The 26,052-nt window shown below is 44.1% G+C and overlaps 1 protein-coding gene across 2 annotated transcripts in view; it reads left to right on the top strand.

The window, feature by feature from the left end:
• PRKG1 (protein kinase cGMP-dependent 1) overlaps positions 1-26,052 on the top strand; it is a 389,824-nt gene that overhangs the window by 271,162 nt on the left and 92,610 nt on the right. For both annotated transcript variants that reach the window (XM_063164082.1, XM_063164081.1), the window contains exons 5-6: positions 6,113-6,176; positions 25,378-25,455. In XM_063164082.1, coding sequence (XP_063020152.1) covers positions 6,113-6,176; positions 25,378-25,455 — 142 coding nt within the window. The remainder of the gene's footprint in view (positions 1-6,112; positions 6,177-25,377; positions 25,456-26,052) is intronic.

Below are 26,052 nucleotides of genomic sequence, written 5' to 3'. Positions count from 1 at the left end.
AGGGAAGGGAATGGAGCTGGGGAAGGGTTCAGGTGTGAATTTCTGCATGCAAAGGGTGCTCAGGCCTTGGCAGGGGCTGCCCAGGGAGCTTTGCAGTGCCCAGCCCTGCAGGTGTCCCAGGCAGGGCTGGAGGTGGCACTCAGTGCTCTGGGCTGGGGACAAGGTGGGGTTCGTGGGGCACAGCTGGGACTCCAGGGGCTGGCAGGGATTTTCCAGCCTCAGGAATTCCATGAATCCAAGCAAAAACCAGCCTGGACTTAGCAATGACCTCTGTGACTGGGGAAGGACTGAGGTTTTTGGAGAAATAGAAATATCTATTTCTCAAAAAACCTCAGTCCTTCCCCAGCCTGGAACAGTGGAAGGTGTCTTTCCCACAGCAGGGGTGGCACTGGATAGGCTTTAATGTCCCTTCCAACCCCAGCCACTGTGATTCTATGAAGTGATGCCATGATCCTGATGGAGGCAGCATTCCCTCCCTGACACAACAGTGGGAGGCTGCCTGTACAGCTTCAGTTGTCCAAACCACCATTTTTTGGTGATATCCCAAATCAAGGATCAGCTGGTGCTGATCAGATTGTAGCCTCAGTTCTTTTGGAGCTGAGACAGAGCAGTAGGATGTCCCAAGTGTGCTAAAGAGGGACATTTGCATTTTTCAGCCTTCATTCCAGCTGGGTGCCAAAAAAAAGTTTCAGGGAACTCAGACAGCCTTAATTTCATTTTACTGTAGTGTTGGAGTCTGGAGCTCTGCTTACTCGAGGCACAAAGCAGTGACAACAACAGCAATTGTGATGGTGCCAAGCAGCAATAAAAGAGAGAGGTTTTGTTCCAGGCTTAACCCAGGAGAAACATCTGCCACCGAGCTGGATGAGCACCCTCACTGAACACCCTTCACAACTTTGGGAATGAGTCTTGAAAGGGATTTAGAGAGTGAATGGCCGCTTTTGTATCCTGGAGGCAGAGCAGAGCCAGCAGCCCTGCGGGCTGTGGTGTGTGTCAGAAGATAAATGTCCTGTCAGAGCTGGCAGGGACTGAGGCTGCAAACAACACCTTGGGCCACAGCCAGCACTGCCTGGAAACCCTTGCTGCTTCCTCAGGAGCCATCACATGGGATGGACCACAGGCATGAGTCCAGGATGGACCACAGGCATGAATCCAGGATGGATCACAGGCACAAATCCAAACGTGGCTCATGGCGACGTTGCTTCTACCTGGAAGCTGGGAGCAGCTTGGTGGCTGCATCCCCAGGGATGGAGCCATGACCTTTGGGTTGTGCATGTCCCTGCTCCTCCATGGGGACAGGGAGTCAATCCAGGCATGTTTCAGCACAGGTGCTTTCCCTGAGTTTGGCAGCTGGTGCTCTCTGGGAAAATGTGTCACATTTGGAGCCAACTCCAGACAGGGAGCAATTCCGCAGGGGAAATTCACCTGGCTCCAGACGCTGCCATCATCCCTGCACAGTGTTCTGTGGCTGAGCAGTGGGGAATGCAGCCAGGAGAATGCCACCTCTCCTCCTGCCCCTGCTCACTGTCCAGGATGTAGGGACAGGGATGAGGAGAAGGTTCCTCATCCCATTCCCTGCCATGGCAGTCATGAGCTCCTGATAAAATGCTGCTCGTGGATGGATGAAAATCATTCAGTTTATTGCATTTTCTGTTAAAACTCAAATCCTGGAGCTAGGGGTCTGCTTTGCCTCCTTGTTTGCTGCCTCTGTAGGGTGGCCTGGATCCACCCTTGATAGCCTGTACTTTGCCTATAAAATAGACATAAATAATTTGCTTTTCATACTTTTTTACACCAGTATTGCCTTCAAGAACTTTGAGGACTGCAGGTGGGCAGGAGGTCAGTTGTGAATATCCATTCCATCCCCAGCTGGATTCCATAGCCTCATCCAGGGAGTGGATTCATGGCAGGTGCAGAAATTACTCCTCATTAGGTGGAATAAGAAGCAGCTGGAGAAAATCCCTTATAAGGGGACTTATAAGGGTAGAAGGAACCTCTTTATGCTTGGAGAGGTTGGCAAGGTGCTCTTGTTTCTTTTGCAATTGAATTCCAACCATTAAACTGGAAAAAGCTTCTAAGATCATCAAGTCCAGCTTTTTTTCTTGGGCAAAGTGAGAGGTGGTTGAGGAAGAAGAGGAAATCCTTCACTTGTGGCAGTTGTGCTCTCCTGATGAAATGCTGCATGTGGATGGATTAAAATCATCCAGTTTATTGCATTATCTGTTAAAACTCAAATCCTGGAGCTAGGGGTCTGCTTTCCCTCCTTGTTTGCTGCCTCTGTAGGGTGGCCTGGACTCTCCTGAGGAACCTGGGCTGTATTTTGCCTGTCAAATAGGCATAAATAATTTGTTCTCCATGCTTTTTTACACCAATATCCCCTTTAAGAACTTTGAGGACTGCAGGTGGGCAGGAGGTCAGCTGTGAATATCCATTCCATCCCCAGCTGGATTCCATAGCCTCATCCAGGGAGTGGATTCAGGGCAGGTGCAGAAATTACTCCTCATTAGGTGGAATAAGAAGCAGCTGGAGAAAATCCCTTATAAGGACTGGGTGAGCAGAGTGGAAGGAGCCCCATTGTGCTGGGAGAGGATGGTGGGCTGCTCTTGTTTCTTCTATAATCAAATTCTAATCATTAAACTGGAAAAAAACTTCCAAGATCATCAAGTCCAGCTCTTTCTGGGCAAAATGAGAGATGGTTGTGGAACAAGTGAAGTCCTTCACTTGTGGTAGTTGTGCTCTCCTGATGAAATGCTGCTTGTGGATGGATTAAAATAATCCAGTTTATTGCATTATCTGTTAAAACTCAAATCCTGGAGCTAGGGGTCTGCTTTCCCTCCTTGTTTGCTGCCTCTGTAGGGTGGCCTGGACTCTCCTGAGGAACCTGGGCTGTATTTTACCTGTCAAATAGGCATAAATAATTTGCTCTCCATACTTTTTTACACCAATATCCCCTTTAAGAACTTTGAGGACTGCAGGTGGGCAGGAGGTCAGCTGTGAATATCCATTCCATCCCCAGCTGGATTCCATAGCCTCATCCAGGGAGTGGATTCAGGGCAGGTGCAGAAATTATTCCTCATTAGGTGGAATAAGTAGCAGCTGGAGAAAATCCCTTATAAGGGTAGAAGGAACCTCATTGTGCTGGGAGAGGTTGGTGAGCTGCTCTTGTTTTGTCTATAATCAAATTTCAATCATTAACCTGGAAAAAACTTCCAAGATCATCAAATCTAGCTCTTCCTGGGCAAAGTGAGAGATGGTTGTGGAACAAGAAGAACAAGTGAAGTCCTTGTACTGCAGGTAGGGAGAAAAGTCACAAGTTTCAGTCTTTGCTGCAGACTTTCAGTGTTTTGCCAGAGGATAATATCTGTTTTGCCAGCTGTAGCACTGTTACTGTCTGGAGTGGGTGTTTAAAAAACTTCATTATTGATGGGATTTAAGGAGCAGTGGGAGGAGAACTTGGTGGAGAAAGTCCGGGTTTGTTTGACCCTGCTTTGTTGGACAGAACAATTGTTTCTTGAACAGCTGGAGCAGTGTTTGTTGCGATTTTTCTTTTTTCACCCTAAACACATCTCAGCTCAAGGGCTGAATGTTTGCTGTTCTATACCTTTTTCACACAGTTGTAGAAAGGGAAATACAATTTTCCTGCCTCTTGCTGTGGTGATCAAAGATTCCCTGTGAGGTTTTCTGATCCCATTTGCCTCCTTCCCATGTGTTTTCCCACTTGCAGCAATTTGCAGCTCAGCTGTTATGCTCAAGGCTCTCGCTGGAGAGCTGAGGCTCCATTTGCCTTTCAGGGCAAGTACCCACCTGGAAATAATCATGGAAACACTTATTTTGCACACAAGTCCCTCAAAAATCCAGGCAGTTCTTGGAAGGAATCAAGACTGTTTTATGAATCCATTTAATATTGTCCTGTGGAGAGCAGAGGGGGATTTTTATTGACCTGAAGAATCAAATCTTGCTCTCTTCTTTTCAAAGAAACTCCAATGTTTGGCTGTTTTGTCACTTCTGGCTGTTTAGGGGAATTCTGGCCTGCCACAAACCCCCCTAAATCTGGGATATTGATAGTGTAATTCCATGATATGTAAATCTGGGATATTGATGGTATAATTCTATCATATGTTTGAAGTTTGTTTTGTCAGCAAATTGCGTTTCCTATTATTTGCTCTATTGCAGAGTTGAAGTTTTAGGCTTTTCTCGTGGTAAGAGTTGGAATTTAAAAACTTAGGGCCTATTTGTCTGTTTTTAGTGGATTTGGTCTATAATAGATGCCTTTCACTACCCTCCCTTGGATTTCACAGGCATAATTATCCATTAAAGAATACCCTGTGGTGTGTTCCCCCCAATTTGGGAGTTTAAGGGTGCAAAGATCTGACCACTTGTCCAAGGCTGTTATCATCTTCCATAAGTTCATTCCTCATTTGGAAATGCTGGAATTGATGTAATGATTTTTCATTTTATGCTTAGGCCTTGCTGTCACAGGATTCCTGTCCAATTGCTTGCTTGCTCCTATTACAATGTGGGCCCACGTGCTCCCGGTAATAAAAATGTTCTTCCTAAGGAAAAAAAGCTGTTGTTGAGAGCATGAAAGGTGATATTTTCTGCATTTATCAGCTCAGACTTCTCTTATAATTAAATAGATTCAATTGAAATTATTTTTTTTAATTAAATGGAAGGATTGGCCTAAATAATTTAGCCTGGCCATGGGCACTTCCAGGGGCAGCTACAGCTTCTCTGGGCCATGCTGTATTTTGGGTTAAATTTTTGTTGTGTCTGTGCGTTTCCTTCAGCATCACCTGGGGAAATTGATGGATCTCAGGTTTTTATGGAAAAGAGAGGATGAGAAACCAGAGTAGTGCAAATCACAGGGTGATTGAGGATGGGAGAGAGGTCTGGAGGTCCTATGATACAGGTTGCCATGGGGCATGTCCTGATGGTTTTTGGGTCTTTCCAAGGAAGTCAATTGCACAAGGAGGACAATTCCACAGCCCAGTGGAGATTCAGCTTCAAAGTCAGGATACTCCCTGCAGCTTTGGAGACCCAAACTCGTGTCCCCCATCCTGCTCCAGACTGGTTTGGGTGCAGTCCTGTGGGCCCTGGCTCAGGGGGCTCTTTATGGCTGCATCACTTTCCCATTCCAGCCTGGCCTGGGCAGCCTTTGCTGAGGGAATTGCTGCCAAACAAGTGAGAAAGTCACCTTTTTGGCTGAAGAAAAGGCACAAATTTGGGTGTGAAACCACCAGGGAAATGTTCAGAAAACCCCTGAGAGCTTGGATGGGGACTCAGTGCTGCAGAATGCTGTGCTTTGTCCATCCAGGGGTGGTTTCACTCTTCTCTCTGGGGCTGCTTCCCTGATCAATCTTTTTTGGGTTGCAATTTATTTCTGGGGGGCTGAAGCAGAGCAGGAAGGAGTATGACTGAGCAGGTTTGTGGCACACAGGAATTCCAGTGGATCCTGAATGGATCCTGTTGCAGTAAGCTAGAAAAATCATAAAGGCCTCATAAAGTCAAGCCTGCTCCTAAAATCAGTGGCTGGCCTTGTCAGGCTAGCCCTTTGCAAGTTCCCATGTGAAGCAATCCTGGTGTGAGCAGTTCATGAACATAACAATCTATTCCTGGGTGAAAAACAACCAGCACCTGTATAAATTATTTTTGCACCATTAGATGGTTTTAATTTTTCTATCTCTCACAAAAAACTTTTCCTCCATTCCACACTGAGAGTTTGAGTGACCAATCAATACAGAATAACAACCTGTTAATAACCAATAAAGTAATAGGTAAGAAAGCTACTGACCAATTACAGTCCCACACAAGCTCTGTAAAACTGTATAAAAAGGAGTTATGTGACTAAAGATGGGTCTTTTTTGACCATGAAGAAAATGGAGTCCATGTGATTTATTCCTATAGATTACCAGCTCTAGGGATGGCTTTCCAGAGGTTTATCCCAGTGATCTCCCATAATCACCAAATCCATCCTGCAGCTTTCTGTTATATTTTTCCCAGTTCAGCCCCAGAGCATGAAGGAGGAGTCTCAGGAAGACAGAGAGGAGGAAAGCAGCTGGATGTGTGCCCTGGTTAAAGGGATCCATTAATTGAGGTTTCTTTTCTATTGCAGCGTTCCCACATTCCAGAGCCTTCCCGAGGAGATCCTCAGCAAGCTTGCAGATGTTCTGGAAGAGGTAAGAGCTTTGAATATTGAGATTTCATGAGCTCAGAACCTTCTGCTGGCAATATCCAGCCTCTTCTTTTTCCCCCCAAAGAGCAGCTCCCCAGTTTGGCACCCAAGGAAAGCCATGAGAGGAGTTGTGGGGAAAATTAATCTAGTTTTGAATAGGGTTTATATATTTTTAATTGGATTTTTATCCAATCAATCATTTCCTGTGGTGTCCAGAAGGGAGTGAGCTTCTCCAGCCTCTGGGTGAGTGGTGGGGAGGAGGGGAATGTGAAAAGTGTCCCATCAAATCTGAAATGAGACCAGGTTATGTTGAAGGTTATTTTAAAAGTGTTGTGGAAAAGGTGCTCTGCAAAGAGTTGCAGCAGTGTTGAGATGTTGGGGTCAAGTTGGGCTTTAACTAGGGTCTTGTTAGGATCAGGCTTTTAATAAGTCCATTTCAAACAACAAAGAAATCACCCACAAAACACCAACCAAAACAAACCTCTGGAAAAAAAACCCACAAAAAACCTTACAAGCCCCTCAAACTGCAAAAAACCCTAAGCTGCACCCTACCAAAAATACCCAAACCCCCCAGCCTTGCCCTATAAACAGATGTAAAATATTTGGGTCATTTCACAGTTTCCCCCCATATTTTATTCCCATAACACTCCCTTCTGAGCCTGAGGAATTCAATATCCCAGAAAGTCGTTAATAAACCCTTCCAAAAGGTGATTTAAGTGCAGGGAATGAGTGTGTGGCAGTAATTTATTTCATTCCTGCTGGCTTTTCTTCATCCCCGCCTCTCCATCAGGGAAGATGTTCCCGTGGATTTGGAGGAAAAGCGCTGCTGACATCAGAGTTGATTTGAATTCCTTTTTTTTCTGAGCTTTGCTGGGGTGTTGTTCCTTCTCTGCCTTTTTATTTAGTGCCCGGATAAATTCTGTGGCTCCAACAAATCAGCTGTTTGTCACCCTGAATAATTGCATATTCACAGATAAGCTTTATTCCTTTTACTGCCAGGGAATGCTCTGATTTAAGGGAAAAAAAAAAAAGGATATGAATTCCCTCTGCTGTAAATTCCATCTGCCTATCTCAAAACCCCACTCCCAATGAGAATTTGCTTGGATCACATCACCAGCATTAAGCTCCTTATCAAGAGTTAAGGAGGAGAATAAAGTCTATAAAACTTTTCCAGAAACACTTCAAGTTTTGTGGCAGCTGGGGAAAAAAAATTCTTAATAAATATCAGTGAAGAAATGAGGCACAAAAGCAGCATTTATGGGGAATAAATCTGGATTGTTAGGGTGGATGCTCCCAGTTTTCTGTTTGGAATGAGTGTTGTTTTCTCTGGGTTTGTCTAGGAGTGAATAGGCTGTGTTTTGCATAAATTCAAAATAAAAAGTCACTCTTAAATCTGTGTATTTAGATATAAAGTCTGACCTGGCTACAGTCCCCTTTCCATAGGTTACACCTGTGAAGTATTGAATAACCCCTCTGGATCATGGGATTGTTAGTATTCTGTGGAAAAAAAGTGTCTGGTGACTCACACAGGGATTATCTGGGTGGCACCAACACTGCCAATAATTTCAGTCTTTATGGATAATTGCATTTAGCAAATGGAATTAAGCTGCTGGAGGGAGTAGGATGGGGAGTCTGTTCCTGGCATGGCTGAGGAATGGAATGAGATTTTGGTGGACCTGGGCAGTGCTCAGAGATCTGGGCTGGCATTTCCTCCTCTCCCTGTTTTCCCCCCTTCATTTTTATTTGGGTTTTGTGGCACAAAATCAGGATTTCTTTCCCATCCTTAAGTTGCTTCACATTTTGGCAGTACTTTTCCTCTCAAAGGTTATTCTCTGTGCCATTCAAATGTAAAACTTGTAGGATTTCCATCTCAAATCAAATGTTCAGATACTTATAGATGTAATTAAGGTTCCTTGACTTCTTCTCCTCTGAAGCCACTTCCAGGTATTCATGATTTTGTAATTTTCCATTTGATCTCACATTCTGGATTGTGCCTACAGCTGATTCTTCTCAATTTTGTTCCCCAGCTCCAAATTCCTACTCCTGTTGAAAGGAAGGATCCCTTTGCCTGGATGTCAGGGATGGAGATGTTACCTGCCTGAACATCTGCCCCAGCTCCACAGAATTGGGGTTTTTCAGGGAAAGGGAAAGAGGCAGGAACTCGGAGAGCTGGAGGCAGCTGGAATAACTAATCCCACACTGGTTTGGGGTGGAAGGGACAATAAGGATCATCCCATTCCACCCCTGCCATGGCAGGGACACCTCCCACTGTCCCAGGCTGCTCCAGCCTGGCCTTGGGCACTGCCAGGGATGCAGGGGCAGCCACAGCTGCTCTGGGCACCCTGTGCCAGGGCCTGCCCACCCTGCCAGGGAACAATTCCTAATTCCCAATGTCCCATCCATCCCTGCCCTCTGGCAGTGGAAGCCATTCCCTGTGTCCTGTCCCTCCATCCCTTGTCCCCAGTCCCTCTCCAGCTCTCCTGGAGCCCCTTCAGGCCCTGGCAGGGGCTCTGAGCTCTCCCTGGAGCCTTCTCCTCTCCAGGTGAGCACCCCCAGCTCTCCCAGCCTGGCTCCAGCCCTGCAGCAACTCCAAGGCCTCCTCTGGATTTGCTCCAGGTGCTGTTGGTGCCCCAGACAGAATTTAAAGTTCTGTGGCTGCAGATGCACAGGAGGAGATGGAATTAAGGTCTCGTTGGCATTTTCAACCCAGGCCTCTTCATCTGCATTTCCTAATCCTGTTCCTTGGCTGTTTGGGATTTAGCCTGGTAATCCATGGGAGATGTTGTGTGTAGGAATCTGAGCAGCTGGAGCAGCAGAGACAGTGACAAAGGCACCGAGATTTGCTTACAAAACCCTGCAGATCCGTTTCTTGTGCAGATAATGTCAGGTGTAAACCACGTCACGTGGATTTGCCTCCTTTGTTGTGTATCCAGAGTTTGAGACAGCTTTGATATTTATGTGTGTGTGACCACGATATTTTCTGAAAAATCCCTTTGCCAGGGTTTCTTGCGAAGCCTCAGCTTCTCCCTGTTCTGCTGCTTTGGAATGTGAACTGTTTTTAATTAATGACCAATCACAGCCAGCTGTGTTGGACTCTGAGTCAGTCACGAGTTTTTATTATTCATTCTTGCTAAGCCGTCTGTAAGTATCCTTTCTCTATTCTTTAGTGTACTTTAGTATAGCATTCTTTAATATAATATCATAAAATAATAAATCAGCCTTCTGAGAACTTGGGAGTCAGATTCTCATCTCTCACCTCGTCCTGGGGACCTCACAAACACCACATGTGTGTATATTTATGGATTATTGTTGGGAGTATAGAAATTTGAAGTGCTCCAGGCCAGGCTGGACAGGGTTTGGAGCAGTCTGGGATAGTGGAAGGTGTCCCTGCCCATGGCACAGGGATGGACTTTAAAGTCCCTTCCAAGCCAAAACATTCTGTGATTCTCTGACAATACTTTATAACATTGAAATAAATAATATACTATATATATATATACACTTTATAACATAAATATATAAATATTTATATAAAAAGTATATATATAATGAAATATATAGATATACACTTTATAACATTGAAATATATAATATTTATCTATCATAATTGTGGTATAAATAGATATTTAAATATAAATCTGGCTAATTGCCCTAAATCCAGCTGTAGAGCACTTGATTAACTCCTCCTGGGCTAACAGGAGGGCAGCCACAGCTTGGAAGTGCTGGGAATTGTGGTAATTTCAGGATCTCCCATTGTGGGGAGGAAAGATGAATCTGACTCCATGTTCTTAGAAGGCTAATTTATTATTTTATTATATCATATTAAAGAATGCTATACTAAAGAATAGAGAAAGGATACTTACAGAAGGTTAAAAAGATAATAATGGAAAACTTGTGACTCCTTCCAGAGTCCTGACACAGCTTGCTGTGATTGGTCATTAAGTCAAAACAATTCACATGAAACCAATCAAACAATGACCTGTTGGTAAAAAATGTCCAAACCACATTCCAAAGCAGCAAAACACAGGGGAAGTAATCAGATAATTATTGTTTTCATTTCTCTCTGAGGTTTCTCAGCTTCCCAGGAGAAGAAATCCTGGCAAAGGGATTTTTCAGAAAATATGATGGTGACAAGGAATGTTGTTCCCACATCTGCCAGTGTGTGTTTTGGGAATTCTTTCACTGGAAGCATTAATATTCAGAATTTTAATTTATTTGAATGTACTACTGAGATCCAACTGCCAGTGATGTGTTTCCTGCAGCACCAGGCAGCCTGGCCTTGGCTCCCAGTGAATCCCTGGACAAACAGCAGAGCCAAACTGAGGGGAGAGGCAGAGAAATGTGCTGAACCTCACAGGCAGAGTCTGCCAGGGGTGGAGGCTCTTCCTGCCACTCTGGGTGCTGAAATTTGGGATCCCAGCTCCTGTCTGCAGCCACTTCAGCAGCTCAGTTTGTGTGCTGAGTGTCACTTGCCAGCCTTTGTCTTGTTCCTTCCTTTCATTTTAATTTTCTCATTTTAATTCCAATGAAAGACTGAATTTCAAAATTCACAAATATTAACAAAAATAAAACACAACCCAAAATTCTTCCCTACTGCTCGTGGAGCTCCTGTTGTGGCTCTTGGTGGAGAGTGGGATCTTGGAGGAGATTTCATGGCTTAATTCAGCCTTCAGAGCTGTCCTGGGCCTTAAAGCATCCTTCCTGCTCCACACTGCCCAATTAGTATGGATCAGGTGGCCTTGGGATGCCTTTGGTTAATTAACAGAGGCTGAACACAGTCCTGCCTTTGTGGGATTGTGTGGCAGCAGTGAATAGGAGAGGGAAAATGTGCAAAATTAATTAGCTTTCCATAGAATCTGTGGGTTTTAGGCTTGTTTAGGAGTGAGGATGGCTCTTGGATAAAGGGAATCAGGTCCCTGGTGTGTCCTGCAGCCTCTGCCAGCACCAAGGCAGGTATTGATGTGAAACAGAGCCAGAAATCAGATTTGAGGGAGAATTCAAAATAAACAGGGAAGAGTAAAAGATTTTGGTTAAGAAAAAATATGTTAATGTTGTTATTGATATTTTTTTATCAAAAGAAGCACTCTGAGGAGTGCTCACTGGAAAAGCTGTGGGAGAGGGTAATGCTGCCTGTGGGGGCATCAAATCAGCTTCAGTCCCGCCTGATTCCATCACAAATGGACAAAATTTTGACTCAAGTTGTATTTCCATTAATTTTTTAAACAGGGCTCATGAGAACACAGCTTTGGGTTTGCAGGTGCACCAGGAAATAAAAGCTTTTTTGGGGGAAAAGGCATTAGAAAATAAAATGCAGCTGGAGAAACTGGAGTGCAGGAATACAATGGAGTCAGTGGCAAGAGCTGCTCTAGCTTTGGATTGGGATAAAATGTGTTGTTTGGAGTTAAATTTTCCTTTTGATTTTCTTTAATGTGGGCACAGACCACGTGAAGGGAATTAAAAATAATCTCCTGCTTGTGTTAGCACAGGAAAGGAGTTCAGTGTTCCCTGGTTTCTGTGGATTCTTGTCAGGAATGTCTCTGTGCGTGTTTATTGCTCATCCTTTGCTCTCCTGCAGTGGTAGAAATGGGGCAGAACTTGGGGTTTTTCTTCCCCATTTCTGCAAATCTTATTGTTAAAAGGTGATGGCAGTGGAGAAGACCTTTGGGACCCTGATTACTTCCTAATGTCCCAATATCCCATCCATCCCTTCCCTCTGGCACTGGGAAGCCATTCCCATGTCCTGTCCTTCCATCCCTTGTCCCCAGTCCCTCTCAAGCTCTCCTGTATTGGTTTCTCTGGGTCTGGATTGAAGGCACTTGAGACAGCAGCTCATGTTCAGACTCAGGTGTTTATTATTTCTTATCAGTAAAACAGTCTCACTACTGTGAGTTCAGCAGCTTTTCATTAGAAGGCACCAAATGGCCAACAATCTCTTGTTCCAAGGTATTTTAAGACTAAACTACCCAATTAAGAGCTGACACCTGGATTATTTTCCCTTTTAACCCAAAGAGCTGCAATGGGGACTTTTCTGCCCAACTACAAAATGCCACAAACCCATGGAGAAGGAGGAAGAAGCAGCATGAAGAAGAAACTCAGGGTGACACCCTGTGCCCTCCATCTTGCTTCCATCCACAGCACACTAAAAATCCCAAACCTCAATTTCTCACCAAGAAATTTCTCACACCTGCACTGCTCTCTATAATCTGTTTCACACTTTTGTGGGTTCCAGTCTATCTTGAAGTCCAGGAAGCTTTCTCCATGAATGAGGGTCAGAGTCAGGGCTCCCCTAGGGATCAGGGGACCCCAGAGCAGACAGAGAAATATTCTCAGTGCTCTGGGTTTCCACATCCTGGAGCCCCTTTAGACCCTGGCAGGGGCTCTGAGCTCTCCCTGGAGCCTTTTCTTCTCCAGGTGAGCACCCCCAGCTCTCCCAGCCTGGCTCCAGAGGGGTTCCAGCCCTCATTGCATTTCCATGACCTCCTCTGGACTTGCTCCAGCAGCTCCACATCCCAGATCAGACACCTCACTGCAGTTGGGTTAGAAAATCTGTTGCCATTTCTTCCCATTTGATTTAGCATCAAATCCCTCCTGGTTTTCCCCAGTAAAATCCTTGCTCTGAACTCATGGGAAGAGATTTCCTGGAGTTCCGTGCTCTTGGCACATGTGGGAACTTCAGGTCTTCTGGTAGGACCTGCTGGGTGTTTGTGTCAGGTGCAGTGAGCAGCTTTTGGCCTCTGTCAAATGCACTTTGCAGGCAGGGAAGGGTGTTCTCTCTTTAATTGAGATTTATGAAATGAATTTAGAAACCTCTCAAGAAGCAGCTTTTGTTCAGGCTGAAAATCCCAGTGGTATCAGAGGGATTTTTATCCAGAGCTTTCCATGCAAAGCTGGATTCCTCTGGAGACAGGGGGGGTTTATTAACATCTCATTTACTCTCAGAAGTCCCTCTGCCCTTGTCTCTGGGCTCCTTTGCTATACCCCAAGCAGAGGAGCTGGGTTGTTGGATTTCCTTCAAGTGTTTATTGTAAAATCCACTGGAGTTTGGCCAGAGCACCCCAGCTAGGGAATTGCATCTCCTCCACCTGTGCGAAGCACCTCGATGCATGGAAATCTCCACGAAAATCCCAAGGACACTCAGAAGGATTGGAGTTGGGAGTTTTAAGATACTTTCAGCTCTCAGAGAACAAATTCTTCACTGGGAGGGTGGGCAGGCCCTGGCACAGCTGTGGCTGCCCCTGGATCCCTGGCAGTGCCCAAGGCCAGGCTGGAGCCACCTGGAATAGTGGAAAGTGTCCCTGCCCATAGCAGGGGGTGGAATAGGATAATCCCTAATGTCCCTTCCAACCCAAACCATGCTTCCCCCAAGAGAATTCTGTAGTTCCCTGTTTTCCAGCTGCCTTCCCAGCACTTTCCCAGCTTTAACCCATTCTTTGGGCACCTTCTTCTCCTCAATCAAGCTCCCAGTGGTGGGAAAAGCCATTCCAGCACTGCTATATGATCACCAGCAGGACATGTGGCAAAGGCAGCATCAAACAGAAAAAAAGCTTCCCCAAATTTCCTTCATTCCAGGATTTATTTTCTTTCATTTGTTATTATTTTTGGCATTGGTACATTGAGTGGATGATCAGGTTTTCAGGACTCACTGATAAAATGTTAATTTCTAAAGCTGCCCCACTCAGGTTATGCAGGTGTTGGGATTTAAATATTTCCTGTTTCCAGTTGGATTAAGCCTATCTATGAGATATTTTAATTTTTTTATGCTCTCTAAGTGTATTCTCCAGCTGATCCGACACAGTTATGAAAGAAAGGAAAAAAGAAAAACAAAACATTTTTTGCTGTGATCTTAGATATTTTTCATGAAAAGGGAGGATTTAAGCAAATCCATAATTTATTATTTGCCCTGGTGGATTTGCACCTATTAGAGACACACAGGATGGATGTGGATTTTTTCATGGCTCCTGGGACAACAGAGAGGTCACAGGGGAGAACTGAGGAGCTCCAAGTTGTCTCTTCCCTGATCCAGCCTTGTTCCTAATTCCCCAATATCTGTTTGTTTACTGTTCCCGCTTCCCAGAGGCTCTGCAGCCACCCTGGGGCAAGGAACCCATGGAATCTGCTTTTCCAGGCATTTTCTTTGTTGCAGACAGCTTGGGACTGATGAGTTGATGGTTGTCCTTCACTTCTTAGGTGGAGAAAATGCAATCAATTAATTCTGACTGAAATTTAGTTAAAATTTGGGCATTTTAGGGGTTTTACTGTGGTGGAGGTGGCTCAGCTCAAGCCCCTCTTCCCAAGCAGTGCTGCTGGCAGCTTGAGCTGAACAATTTTTGGGATGGATCTTCCCATGGATGAGGTTCCTGTTCTGTGCTGAGGGCTTTGCTTTCAGTGCTGAATTATTTGGGAGAAGCTTGGAAGGAGAGCATGTGGCTCTCTGGTCTTTTGACCATGTCCTCTTGGGAGTTTGTTCAGGAGTTTCCAAAATTCTCTAATTCTCACCAACAAATCACTACTTACAGACACTTATGGGCTAATTTTGGTGGGAATGAACCCCAGAATGAAAATCCAGTCTGGGGCTTGCTCAAAAATATTCCATGATTTCCACCCTTCAACCCTGAAGAAATTAACCCAAGCAATGCCTTTTTAGCTGTAAAAATAGGGAAAAGATACAATCAGCAATTCTATTGAGGAAAACCTAATTAATTATTACCTTGATGAGTGTTTTCCCTTTGATTGCAACCTTTCCCCTGCTGGATTTTCCCATAGTGTTGCCCACAGTGACACCTGCTGGAATCTGGGACAATCAAGGTTGGCTTGCAGGTCCTGCTGAGTGAGTCCTGCCAGGGATTAATTAGGAAAAAAAAAAAAGAAAGGAACACTTTATGAGGTGATGGAGACACCTAGAGCCACCCAAGGAATGGCCATCAGGTTTGGAATGCTGGGAATATCAGCTGGAGATCTACAGGATCAATGGTTCAAACCCAGCTTTAAAGCAAAGATCAAACATGAAAATGGGGAGATCCTCTTCCCATCCCCAGACCTCCTCCAAGTATGGCTGGGTCCTTTTCCAGGGAATTTATGTCTCTTGGGAAATGGGGTTGCTCACACTTAGTGTTTGTGCCTCTCTGGTTTTAAACATCCCCTCAGAGGTCTTGGGGATGGATTTGAAGTTCCCCCTTCTCAGGGTGGCATTTGCAGTGTCTGGGTTGTAATAATGGGAATTGAAAAGTGTCCTCAAGATGGAAAAAGCCATTTCTTAATCCTTGGAATGGGATCTTCCCAGCTTTAAGCTGCTGCTGCCCCAGGATTTTCCCTGTGTGGGATGGGATCCCATCTCCATTGGGGTCAGACTGCTCTGTTTGTAAATCCTAATGCCATTTACCAAATTCCTGCAGAAAAAGCCATGCAAAGTAGAATTCAAAGTTTTAAAAAGCCTGGCGAAGAAATTTTGTGATCATTGTGTCCTTGCCTGGTAAGGAAAGGATCAACTGTGCCTTGTGCTAAAAATCTGACCTAGATTACATTTCCCAGCCTTGCCCTGGTTTTTTTTTTTTTTTTTTTTGGGTTTTTGGTTTTTTTTTTTGTTTTTTTTTTTTTTTTTTTTTTTTTGTTTTTTTTTTTTTTTTTTTTTTTTGTTTTTTTTTTGGGTTTTTTTTTTGTTTTTTTTTTTTTACTGATATAAGAGATGCTCCCAAAGAATCTGCTCTAAAGCACAAAATACCTGGGAAAAATCCAACATTTCTGAGTGGGGTCATTGCACGAGAGATTGATGGAAGTGTTGCTGCTGCAGGGGCAGTTCTTGATCTGCTTCATCCTTCAGAAATCTCAACTTTTACCATCTTCTGAATTCAGGATGTGATTTATTTTTATTCCTCACACCTTCCTCTTTAGTCACCAGTTGTCCAAAATCCTGGAATAAGTTGGAGGCAGTGGAAAGGTCCTGTAAAATTTTCCTCCAGGCAAAGCTGAAATAGGCTCAAGCGGCTCCAGCCACGTCAATTTTAGCAGCAGACATTCTATTAAACAGTAAAAAATACTGATTTCTGCACTTAGGGAGCAGATATTTTGCATTCCTATTGTAAAATACAGGTTTTATCCCAATTTTCCAAGTTCTGTTGTCAAGGAGACAGTGGCAACCCAGGTGAGTGGCTCAAGGCAGCTTCTTTTTCATTTGGGAAAAGTTTTTATTGATGTTTCAAAAATTGAGATTTCACCTTTTCCCAGTTTATGCACAGAGTGAAAGTTCACTTGCTGCTTTAATAAATATATTTGGAGCAAAGATTTGATCTTATGGAAGTGTGATTCACAAGAATTCCTTGTTGAGCAGACTGGGAATGGAGGCTGAGTTTGTGTCATGTGGGTTGACAAAATTTTGCATTTTTTTGTACCTTTTGGGGAGTTGATAGAGAAATCGAGGGAAAAGGAGGATATTTCCCAGCCACAGCCAAAATCCATGGGGATATAACAGGGAATATGAGTGTTTAATTCACCTGCCAAACTCAGGGCTTGTTGTCACCTGCACAGAACCCTCAAAGTGGAAGCAATTGGTGAATTCAGGGGTTTAAACTGGGAAAATGACCTGTTCCAGTAAATGTCTATTGAGGATGAATAAATCCAATGCTTTCTGTGATTTCCCTTCCAGTAAAGTTGGTTTCCAGTGATAATTTGAAGTGCATTTTCATATGGAGATGTAGAGTCTCCTCCTGAGACTAGACCACAAAAAGAAAATACATTTCATAGCAGGTGACTGGAAAAGTGGCTGAATATATTGAATTAATGTGCATTTTTTTATTCCTCCTGATCGATTCTGAAATGCGTTTGGATCCTGGTGGCAATGCAAATACCTGGGGTGAATAAGCATGCGAAATTTGGAGGAAATGAAGGAAAAGAAATGAAACAAATGTGTTGATTTAAGTTGTTTACTTCCAGTTTCATTTTGGCAAGGAATTGATTCCCACTCTAATAACTGTGGAGCAGACCTGTGGATTTAGGGAGGGCAATGGGATTTCTACACACCTTCTTCCATTATGATGAGGGAAACAAAATCAGAGCTGTTTGGGAAAGGATTGAAGAGCAGCTCTTCTTGCATTTCAATGAAATTTAATTAAACCCCCATGGACTTGAGCTGCTGGTGATTTGTTTTGTGGTGCAGTCCCATCACTGGGTTCTGTTTCTGGTTGGATTTCCTCAAAGTTCCTGTGTGTAATGTCTAAAGGAGGCTGAGGATGTCATGGAATTGTAGAGATTTCAGTCCTACAAAAGCATAAAATTACATTAATGTGACTGGCCCAAGGTGCACAAAGTCTTAATTTTTTAAATTGTGTTTTTATTTTTGCTGAATTTTACTGTTTGCTAATTTTCACTCAGGGTGACTGATGAATTGATTCCACTCTGTTGCCTGGGGATCCTTTTTCTAATTACTGATTCTTGGCTAATTCTCCACATTTCACAGTCATTATCTGTGAATCTGGTATTATTTAAATTCCTAAGCAAAGCTTTTTGGGGGTTTTGACCCCAATTTGTGGCTTGATCTGTAGCCTAATCCCACTGCTGCCTTTTACCCAACTAGTTTATCTGTTATCTCCTCTGGGAATAAATCCTAATTTTTCCCATATCAGTTCATCTTGTTTTCCTGGAAAATCTTGTTGCTACACTCCTCTCCCATTTCTCCTGACCCTGTGCTGCTCTCACCCTCTGTCATCTTAATCCTTGAACTCTTTGAGTTCTCCCTCTTGATCTTTGAGGTTGGTCTTGACCTTTTGCCTTCTTCACCTCCCTCTCTTATCTCTGAACTTCAGCATCCTCAACCTCCCCACAGAAAATTCCTGTTTCTTCTCAACAGGCAGTCCTTAAAAAAGAGAGTTTGAAGCACAACAAATCCTCACCCACACAGGCCAGCTCCTGCTCTCCAGCCAGTCCAAGGGCATTCCAGGAATGGCAGAAGGAAAGGGCCAGGAGTTCCTCCTATCTCATGCACCTTTCCTTTGGGAAGCAGGAATCCTGGCCAGCTTTTGCCAAACATGGTCCCTTATCCACCTTGTTGCCTTTTAATTACCCCTGAAAATTGTGCTTCAGCAAGAGTTGGGTTGAAGTCCAGTAGAATGTAAAAAAAAGGAGATAAAAGCACAGCCAAGAGGACAATGTTGTGTTTTTCATGACTAGGAGATGAAACCATTGAGGTTTCATCTTGATCTTTGAGGTTGGTCTTCACCTTTTGCCTTCTTCGCCTCCCTCTCTGTCTCTGAACTTTCCAGCTTTCTCAGCATCCTCAACCTCCCCACATTCCTGTTTCTTCTCAGCAGGCAGTCCTTAAAAAAGAGCAGAGTTTGAAGCACAACAAATCCTCACCCACACAGGCCAGCTCCTGCCCTCCAGCCAGTCCAAGGGCATTCCAGGAATGGCAGGAGAGGGCCAGGAGCTCCTCCCATGTTGTGGACCTTCCCTTTGGGAAGCAGGAATCCTGGCCAGCTTTTACCAAACATGGTCCCTTATCCACCTTGTTTCCTTTTAATTATCCCTGAAAATTGTGCTTCAGCAAGAGTTGGGTTGAAGTCCAGTAGAATGTAAAAAAAAGGAGATAAAAGCATAGTCAAGAGGACAATGTTGTGTTTTTCATGACTAGGAGATGAAACCATTGAGGTTTATCCCTAGTTTGTGTCCTTCTCCTTAGTGCTGCTTGGTTTAGGGAGATTCTGAGGTGAGCTGTGTTTGTTCTATGGCAAACCTAATAAATCCTCTCTGATAGCTCATAAATGCTCCTAATTATCCACTGTTAATTGCCATGAGGAGAGTTTTGTGAAGGTTGGGTTTTCAGGTGTAAAGACCTTGACTTTGGTGGTGTGAAAGGAATCCAAACTTCTCAGCTGTGTGTTCTGGGTCATGGAAATGCCAGAGATATGTGGAGCTGCTGCTTCTTTCCATGAGAGAATTCAACCTTCAGGCAGTTTCTGAATTATCGTAGTGTCTTATTTACACCTCAGTGCAAAAAACCTGAATTCCTGGTGGAAATTCAGCCTGGGTTTCAGGACCAGCAGTTTCACCTGAGGAGTTGTCAGAGCTTTGGTCAGAGTTGGAAAAGTCACAGTTTGGAGATGGCTTCTTGCTCTAAATTGGAATGTGTTGAGTTTTGCCTTCCACAGTTCCCATTTGTATAACTTTATTCTCATCTCCTGTCTTGTCCCAGGAGGCCTGGGTCCAGCTCAGTGTGTGGAGATTTTTTTTTGCCTTTGAGACACTGAAATGAGAGGAGGTTTTGAGAAAAAGGAAGAGCAGGATGGTGCCAGCCCTGTCTCCTTCCCTCCTGCTCACTCTAAGCACACCACAGGGAACAGCAGTGCCAAACACAAAGAAAACCAACCAGAAATTAAATCAATAATTTATCCAAAGAGCTTCAAAATAGGGACATTTCTCACATCTTTGCACTTCAGGAACAGCAGGGCCCTGTTGTTTATCCCCTTCGGTTTATCCATTTCAGTGTGTATCCCATGGATTAGGTGGAGGCTGTGCTTCCTTTTGCTTCAATGAAATAGTTGTTGAATATCCTTTTTTTACTATCCTCATACATCCTTTTAGATTCCTTTTCCCTGGAGCAATCCCTGTTCCTCAGCAGCACTGATTATATCTTTATATAATACAGGTTTTATCTTGTTGAGGACAGATGAACTCATTGTGGGGAGTCATTTCTTAAATCATAGTTTAATTTTAAGCAGTTGCTCTTGGACCAGGGAGTTGGATCAATAATCCTCATGTGTCCCAAGTATACCCAACCCTAAAGTTCCAGGATTTGTATTATTCCAGAAGCTGAGCTGTGTCCATGCACAGCCAGCCCCTTTTGGAGGTGTGTTAAGCGCCTTGCTCAAGGATGGTTTTGCAGGAATTGAAAGGAACCCATAAAGGCAGAATTGTCCTCACAATTGGACAAGACAGCCAGAGTGTCCAGCTCATTCTCAGAAGTGTTTTCCTCAGTGCTGTTACAGCCCATTAAGGAGCCACAGTGTATCAGTGCGGAGGAAATGTCTCCCAAATGGATTGGACAGGGAGACAGGCTCCTGTCACTGTCACAGCACAGCTTTTGCTGTAAAATACGTACTCAATGCTGGTGGGTTATCAAAGAGCTCTATCTTTAAGGAGGAAGAGTAAGTTTGTAATGCCATCAGTATGAAAAACTAAACAAAAAAATTGCTGCAGGACATTGCAGCTCAGTTAGAGCCAGCTGAGTGAAAATGACAGGAGCAAGCATGGAACAATTTGGGGAGGAAGGGACTTAAAGCCCATCCTGTTCCACACCTTCCACTGTCCCAGGCTGCTCCAAGCCCCAAAGTCCAGCCTGGCCTTGGGCACTGCCAGGGATCCAGGGGCAGCCACAGCTGTGCCAGGGCCTGCCCACCCTGCCAGGGAACAATTCCTAATTCCCAACATCCCATCCATCCCTGTCCTCTGGCACTGGAAAGCCATTCCTGCTTGTCCTGTCCCTCCATCCCTTGGAAATAGTCTCTCTCCATCTTTCTTGCAGTCTCCCTTCAGGTCCTAGAAGGTCACAGTGAGGTTCCCCTTCCTCATCTCCTTTCTCAATTCTGTGCTCCATAATTATCATGGAATTAAGGGCATGAATTAACCCTCTCTTCCCCTCCTCACTTCCCACTTGTTGCCCTCTAAGCTGCTGCTTGGGTCTTGAGATGTCTTAAATGTCAAAAATTAGGGATAAATGAGGAGAGGACTAGAAAAGCATAATCCTCCCCTCTGGCTATTTCAAGCAGTAGCATTTTTAGATAATCCCTGGGAGTTTTACGCATGGTAAAACCAGGGAAACAAATCTTTGTGATTTTTAAGTTCAGTGCAGAAGACTGATATTTACCTGCTTGGTTTTTTAGCATTTTCAGCAAATAAATATATTTTTCCATTTTATTTTGTTTGCATACCTGTTGTCATTTTAGGATGTTTAAGGCTGCAAATCCTGAACAGGAGAAATAGATCTTCTAAAAGCTGCTTCTGTTTGGAGTTTTGCTGGCAGTTCTGTGAATATTTTTTGAAGCGCCAGCAAAATAACCATATTTAGGTTATTTTTATTTTATTTTAAAAACACTCTGGATGCAATGGGTGGGACATGGAGAACTGTCATCAACCCATGTTGCTGTCACTGTTTTTTGTGGTCCAAACTCAGCTCCAGCTTTGAAGTTCTCGTTTCAAAGCCACCTTTGTGCCTCTGCTCCCCTGAGGAGACCTTTGGCGCCGTGGGTCACGGAGCATTCCAAACTCTCTGTTTCCCACTTTTTCCCAAACATTCTCAGCATAAACACGGCAGCCAGAGGCATCCAGGGGGAGGAAAAATGAACTTTTTCTCAAGTTTAACTGTTGGGTTGGGCTCCAGAGTGAAGGTTTCTCCCTGAGGCCTGGTCCTGTTTAAACATCTTGTTTTTATCCAAGGATTCCTCACAAGACCGGGACAGGCTCTCCAAAATCTCAATTTTAGTCAAGGTTTCTCCACACAACCTGGTCAGCTCTCAAACATCTCATTTTCAGGCAAGGATTCCTCACAAGACCAGAGCAGGCTCTCAAACATCTCAATTTTAGTCAAGGTTTCTCCATGAGGCCTGATTGAGGTTTTTCTATGGGCCCTGATCAAGGTTTCTCCACACAACCTGGTCAGCTCTCAAACATCTCATTTTCAGGCAAGGATTCCTCACAAGACCAGAGCAGGCTCTCAAACATCTCAATTTTAGTCAAGGTTTCTCCATGAGGCCTGGGTGGGATCTTTAACATCTTGGTTTTAGTTGAGGTTTCTCCATGAGGGGCCTAATTGAGATTTAGTCCATGAAGCCTGGTTGAGCTCTCAAACATCTCATTTTTAGTCGTGGTTTCTCTATGAGGCCTGGTCAGGCGCTCAGACATCTCATTTTTGGTGGTATTTAGGAGCAGAAGCTCCAGTTGAAGTTTGTGACTGATCAACCAAGTTCAGTGGGCCAAAATCCTCAGCCAGGTGTGAAGGTCTGAAGTTGCAAAGGTGATGGTTTTTTGTGTGATGGGTGAGATGTGCCCTGGTGTGTTTGGGACAAAGAAATTAATCACACATTTAACTGTTCTGAGATGGATGGATTGGGGTGGTCACTGAAATATGGTTTGTACATTGCTTTGGGTCCAGTGTCTGTGGGAGATTTTTCATCCTGGGGAGTCAAAAAAGGAGTTTATTGACAAAATTTGGTGCTGTTGCATCCCACTGTTCCTAATTTTGTCCATTTTCAATATAAGTTGGTCTCATGAAAATCCAGTCACTCCTGAAGAAAGCTTGCATTGGGTATTTCTCCACTCAAAGAAATGTCTGTGTCTATTCAATGACGTTCTGCATGACATGAGGGATTTCTTAAAATGGGATAGTTGCCTTTTTTAGAGCAAATCTGACTTGATCATGAGATTGGTACTTCTTCTTTGGGGAAACTGGAGCAGGTCATGGAGACCTATCCATGTCTTATCCTCTCAAACCTGATGAGTGAGCATTCTTCCCTCCCTTTGGTAAAGGGATTTTTTTGCTCACTTTAAGTAAAACTGAAGAGAAGTAAAGAGAATAAAAAGCCCTGGTATTTTTATAGAAGCTGTTCTTACTGGACAAACAGCAATCTCCATGGGATGCACTTGGTGGAGGACTTTAAAGGGAGGAAGAGCTTCACATTTGTTCATTTAGGTTGGGAATGCTACTTTGTGAAAGATTCCAGCTTCTCTGTGTGTTGAGGGACAGGATGGGAGGAAACACCCTCAGGCTGGGCCAGGGGAGGCTCAGCTTGGACAGCAGCAGGAATTTCTGCATGGAAAGGATGCTCAGGCCTTGGCAGGGGAGGTTTGGAGATGTCCCAGGAAGGGCTGGAGGTGGCACTCAGTGCTCTGGGCTGGGGACAAAGTGGGAGTGAGTTACCAGGTGGACTCCATGGTCTTGGGAGGTCTTTTCCAACCTCAGTCATTCTGGGAATCTGTGAACTTTTGCCAAAAAGCTTCTTCAGAGATATTTGATGGTACCAGAGGTACCTGAGGAGGTATTGCTGCCTCTCAAGTGGGGCTAAAAGCAAGAGCCTTTCCACTTCCACATGCCCTGAGTGAGCTTTTGGGCACTTTGCCTGCCCAGGATGATGCACTGACACTGGGCAGGTAGCAAGAATCCCTTTAGAAGGGTGAAGCACATGGATGAGCTGATTTGTGTTAGAAAACAAGGATTTAAGAGCAGGAGCTCTGCTAAAGGATGGGAAGGATGGGTTGATTCAAGCATGAAAAATTGTGTGTGGAATTAGCTGTGAAATAAATGGCTTGGAATACATAAACATGAGGATATGTGGGTGGCAGGGAGGGCGTGGAAAGAAGCACCAGGGAGGAGCAGGTCAAGCGAAATGAAAGCTCTGGGCACTCAAGGAGGGACTAGAGGAATGTGATTGGAATGTTGGAAGGACTTGGCTGAGATTAGAGCTCAGTTTGAAAAAAAGAAGAGACAAAATTCGCTGAAGTGAGAGGCAGCTTTGGTTGCTTTGAAGCTCAAGTTTGTGTTCCTCCCATTCCTTTGGAAGAGTTCTGGGCGGGAAGTTTGAGAAGACTCATGTATGGGAATGGTTAGGATTCATGGGTGGGATGTTTGAGAGAACTCATGGGTTGGGAAGAGCCATGTGTGGGAATGATTGGGAAGATTTAGGGGTGGAATGGAATTTATGGGTTAGAAGGTTGGGAGAACTTGTGGGTGGGAATTTGTTACAGCAGCCGGACTGAGACTCAGTTCTGCAGTGGCTGGTGCTGGTGGTAGTTGGTGAGCACGTCCAAGAAATGGCTTTTTAGGGAGCAGGTTTTGCATGTTAAACTGCCCAGAAATCATATAAAAATGCCATTAATGTTTCTAATGAATATGGATGACCTGTTGTAAATTTAGAAGCCATTAGCCCAGTATTTTCATTAAATAGATTTTTGGGCGCTTACAAGATTCCACTTGAGGGGGGGGTCTGATCCCAACACCACCTAAAATCAGGCCCTTCCAAGGAATTTCACCATGGATGGTCAAAATGTGCACTTTAAATCTGCTCTCCAGAAACACCCAACATAAGCAGTAAAACTCTGCAAGTTTATGTCCAAACTTTTTTTCCCTCTCTCTTCCCACTCTGGCACATGAAAATGGGAAAAGCTGGAGGTTCTGTTATCAGTTTGTAAATGATAAAAAGGTTGGCTGTAAAGATCAATAAACAAACTCAGGTCAACACAACACTTTTGAAAAAAAATCTCAAGCTTAACCAAATTTGAGGATTTGGATTAATTCCCCTGTTTTAGCTCCAGTCTTTGCTTGTTTATACTTACTTGGGGATTAGAAGATCTGATGGTGAGTGCAGGGCATTTTTGGGGTGATTTTGTCCCAGATTTGGGCTGGGATAGAATACTCAATACCTCCAGCTCTCCTGGTCATGGTTGAAAAATCCAAGAGACATTTATCCCAAGGAAGATGCAGGAGAGGTTGGATGGGAAACTCTTGGCATCCCCCAGCCTGCTGTTGATTGAATTTGCAAGGGCAGAGCATCTGGGATAAAAAATTACAAGGTTTGGGGGTGTCTAAATATCAATTGAAAGTCGTGATTTAGAAAATATTTTGGTTTTTTAGTGATGTGTAAATGCACATTGCTTTTGATGGGGTGACACAAGGGATGAAAGTGGCCTAACAAGTTTAGATGCCAGCATTGATAAGCTGTGACATGAATGTAGCAAGGGCTGTTCCACAAAATAAGGCAAAAATGGACAGATTAAACTATTGTAATAACAGGAGAAAAGCAAAACTTACTTGCTGAATAAAACCCTTGCTAGCAAAGCTGGAAAACCACCAAAACCAACAACAAATAAAAGGAGAAAAAAAAATTTTTTTATACCAGACTTCTTATTACAGTTTAGTTCATGTAGCTTATTCCCTGTTGGAAATTCCTCTGTCTCGTTGATGTGCTAAAAATGGATTCAGGCTGAGGATAATTCATCTGGGCACAGGCTGGCACCAGCACAGCCAGAAGAAAAATGGGCAAGCCACAAATGCTTCCAGTTTAATTATTCCATTCCTTACCACAGGACAATCTTTAAGTCACAGCCAATGTCAAGCTGGGATAAAAGGGGTCCAGGGTGATGTTTTTGCCAAGCTGCCAAAATATGGGCTGGGGAACAGGCTCTGCTTTTATTTGTTCATCTTCATTTGGTTCCTTTGCCTCTTGCAGACTCACTACGAGAGCGGAGAGTACATCATCCGCCAAGGGGCTCGAGGGGACACCTTCTTTATCATCAGCAAAGGAAAGGTGAGTTCACACCTTGCCAGGCCAAGGGGCTCCCAAAATCCTGCTCCAACCTCTCTCTCCCCCCTCTCAAGGCATAAATGTGCCAGAATTTGATATTTATTGGAGCTTCTTGGCTGGGTCAGGAAAGGAAGAGTGGCCTGAAGGGCTGAAAATGAAATCCCTGTCCTCCCAGGCAACACTTTGGGGTGGAAACTGTTGTTGAATCTCTGGGTAAATGACCATGAAACTCAATTTCTTTGAAATAAATCCTACAATACTCCATGATTTCTCTGCTTAGCATCCCCCTTCCAAGGCTGGCTTCGAGGCTCCATTCCCATGGCTTCCTCTTCCCAGCTTGTCCAAATAATAGTAATGCAGGGCTCTGAGCTCTGTCCATAGGGGAAAAAAGGTCTAAGTTTCTCTTCCACTGCTCACAGGGAAAATATTTTTGACCTCATTTCCCATAAAACACTGATGGGATTTTATAGACCAAGTTTCTTCCTTCCATTCAACAATTATAAATAATTTTTTTAGCCTGCCTAATACACTTGAGAGACACTTGGCTTCTTTCCACATAGCAGGAAGGAGATTTTGGAGGGAATACACAGTGATTTCCAG

This window comes from Melospiza melodia, chromosome 9 (genome assembly GCF_035770615.1).
Source record: "Melospiza melodia melodia isolate bMelMel2 chromosome 9, bMelMel2.pri, whole genome shotgun sequence".
Taxonomy (NCBI): domain Eukaryota; kingdom Metazoa; phylum Chordata; class Aves; order Passeriformes; family Passerellidae; genus Melospiza; species Melospiza melodia.
Note: the sequence above shows the minus strand (reverse complement) of the source record. Positions and strands in the feature narration are given on the sequence as shown.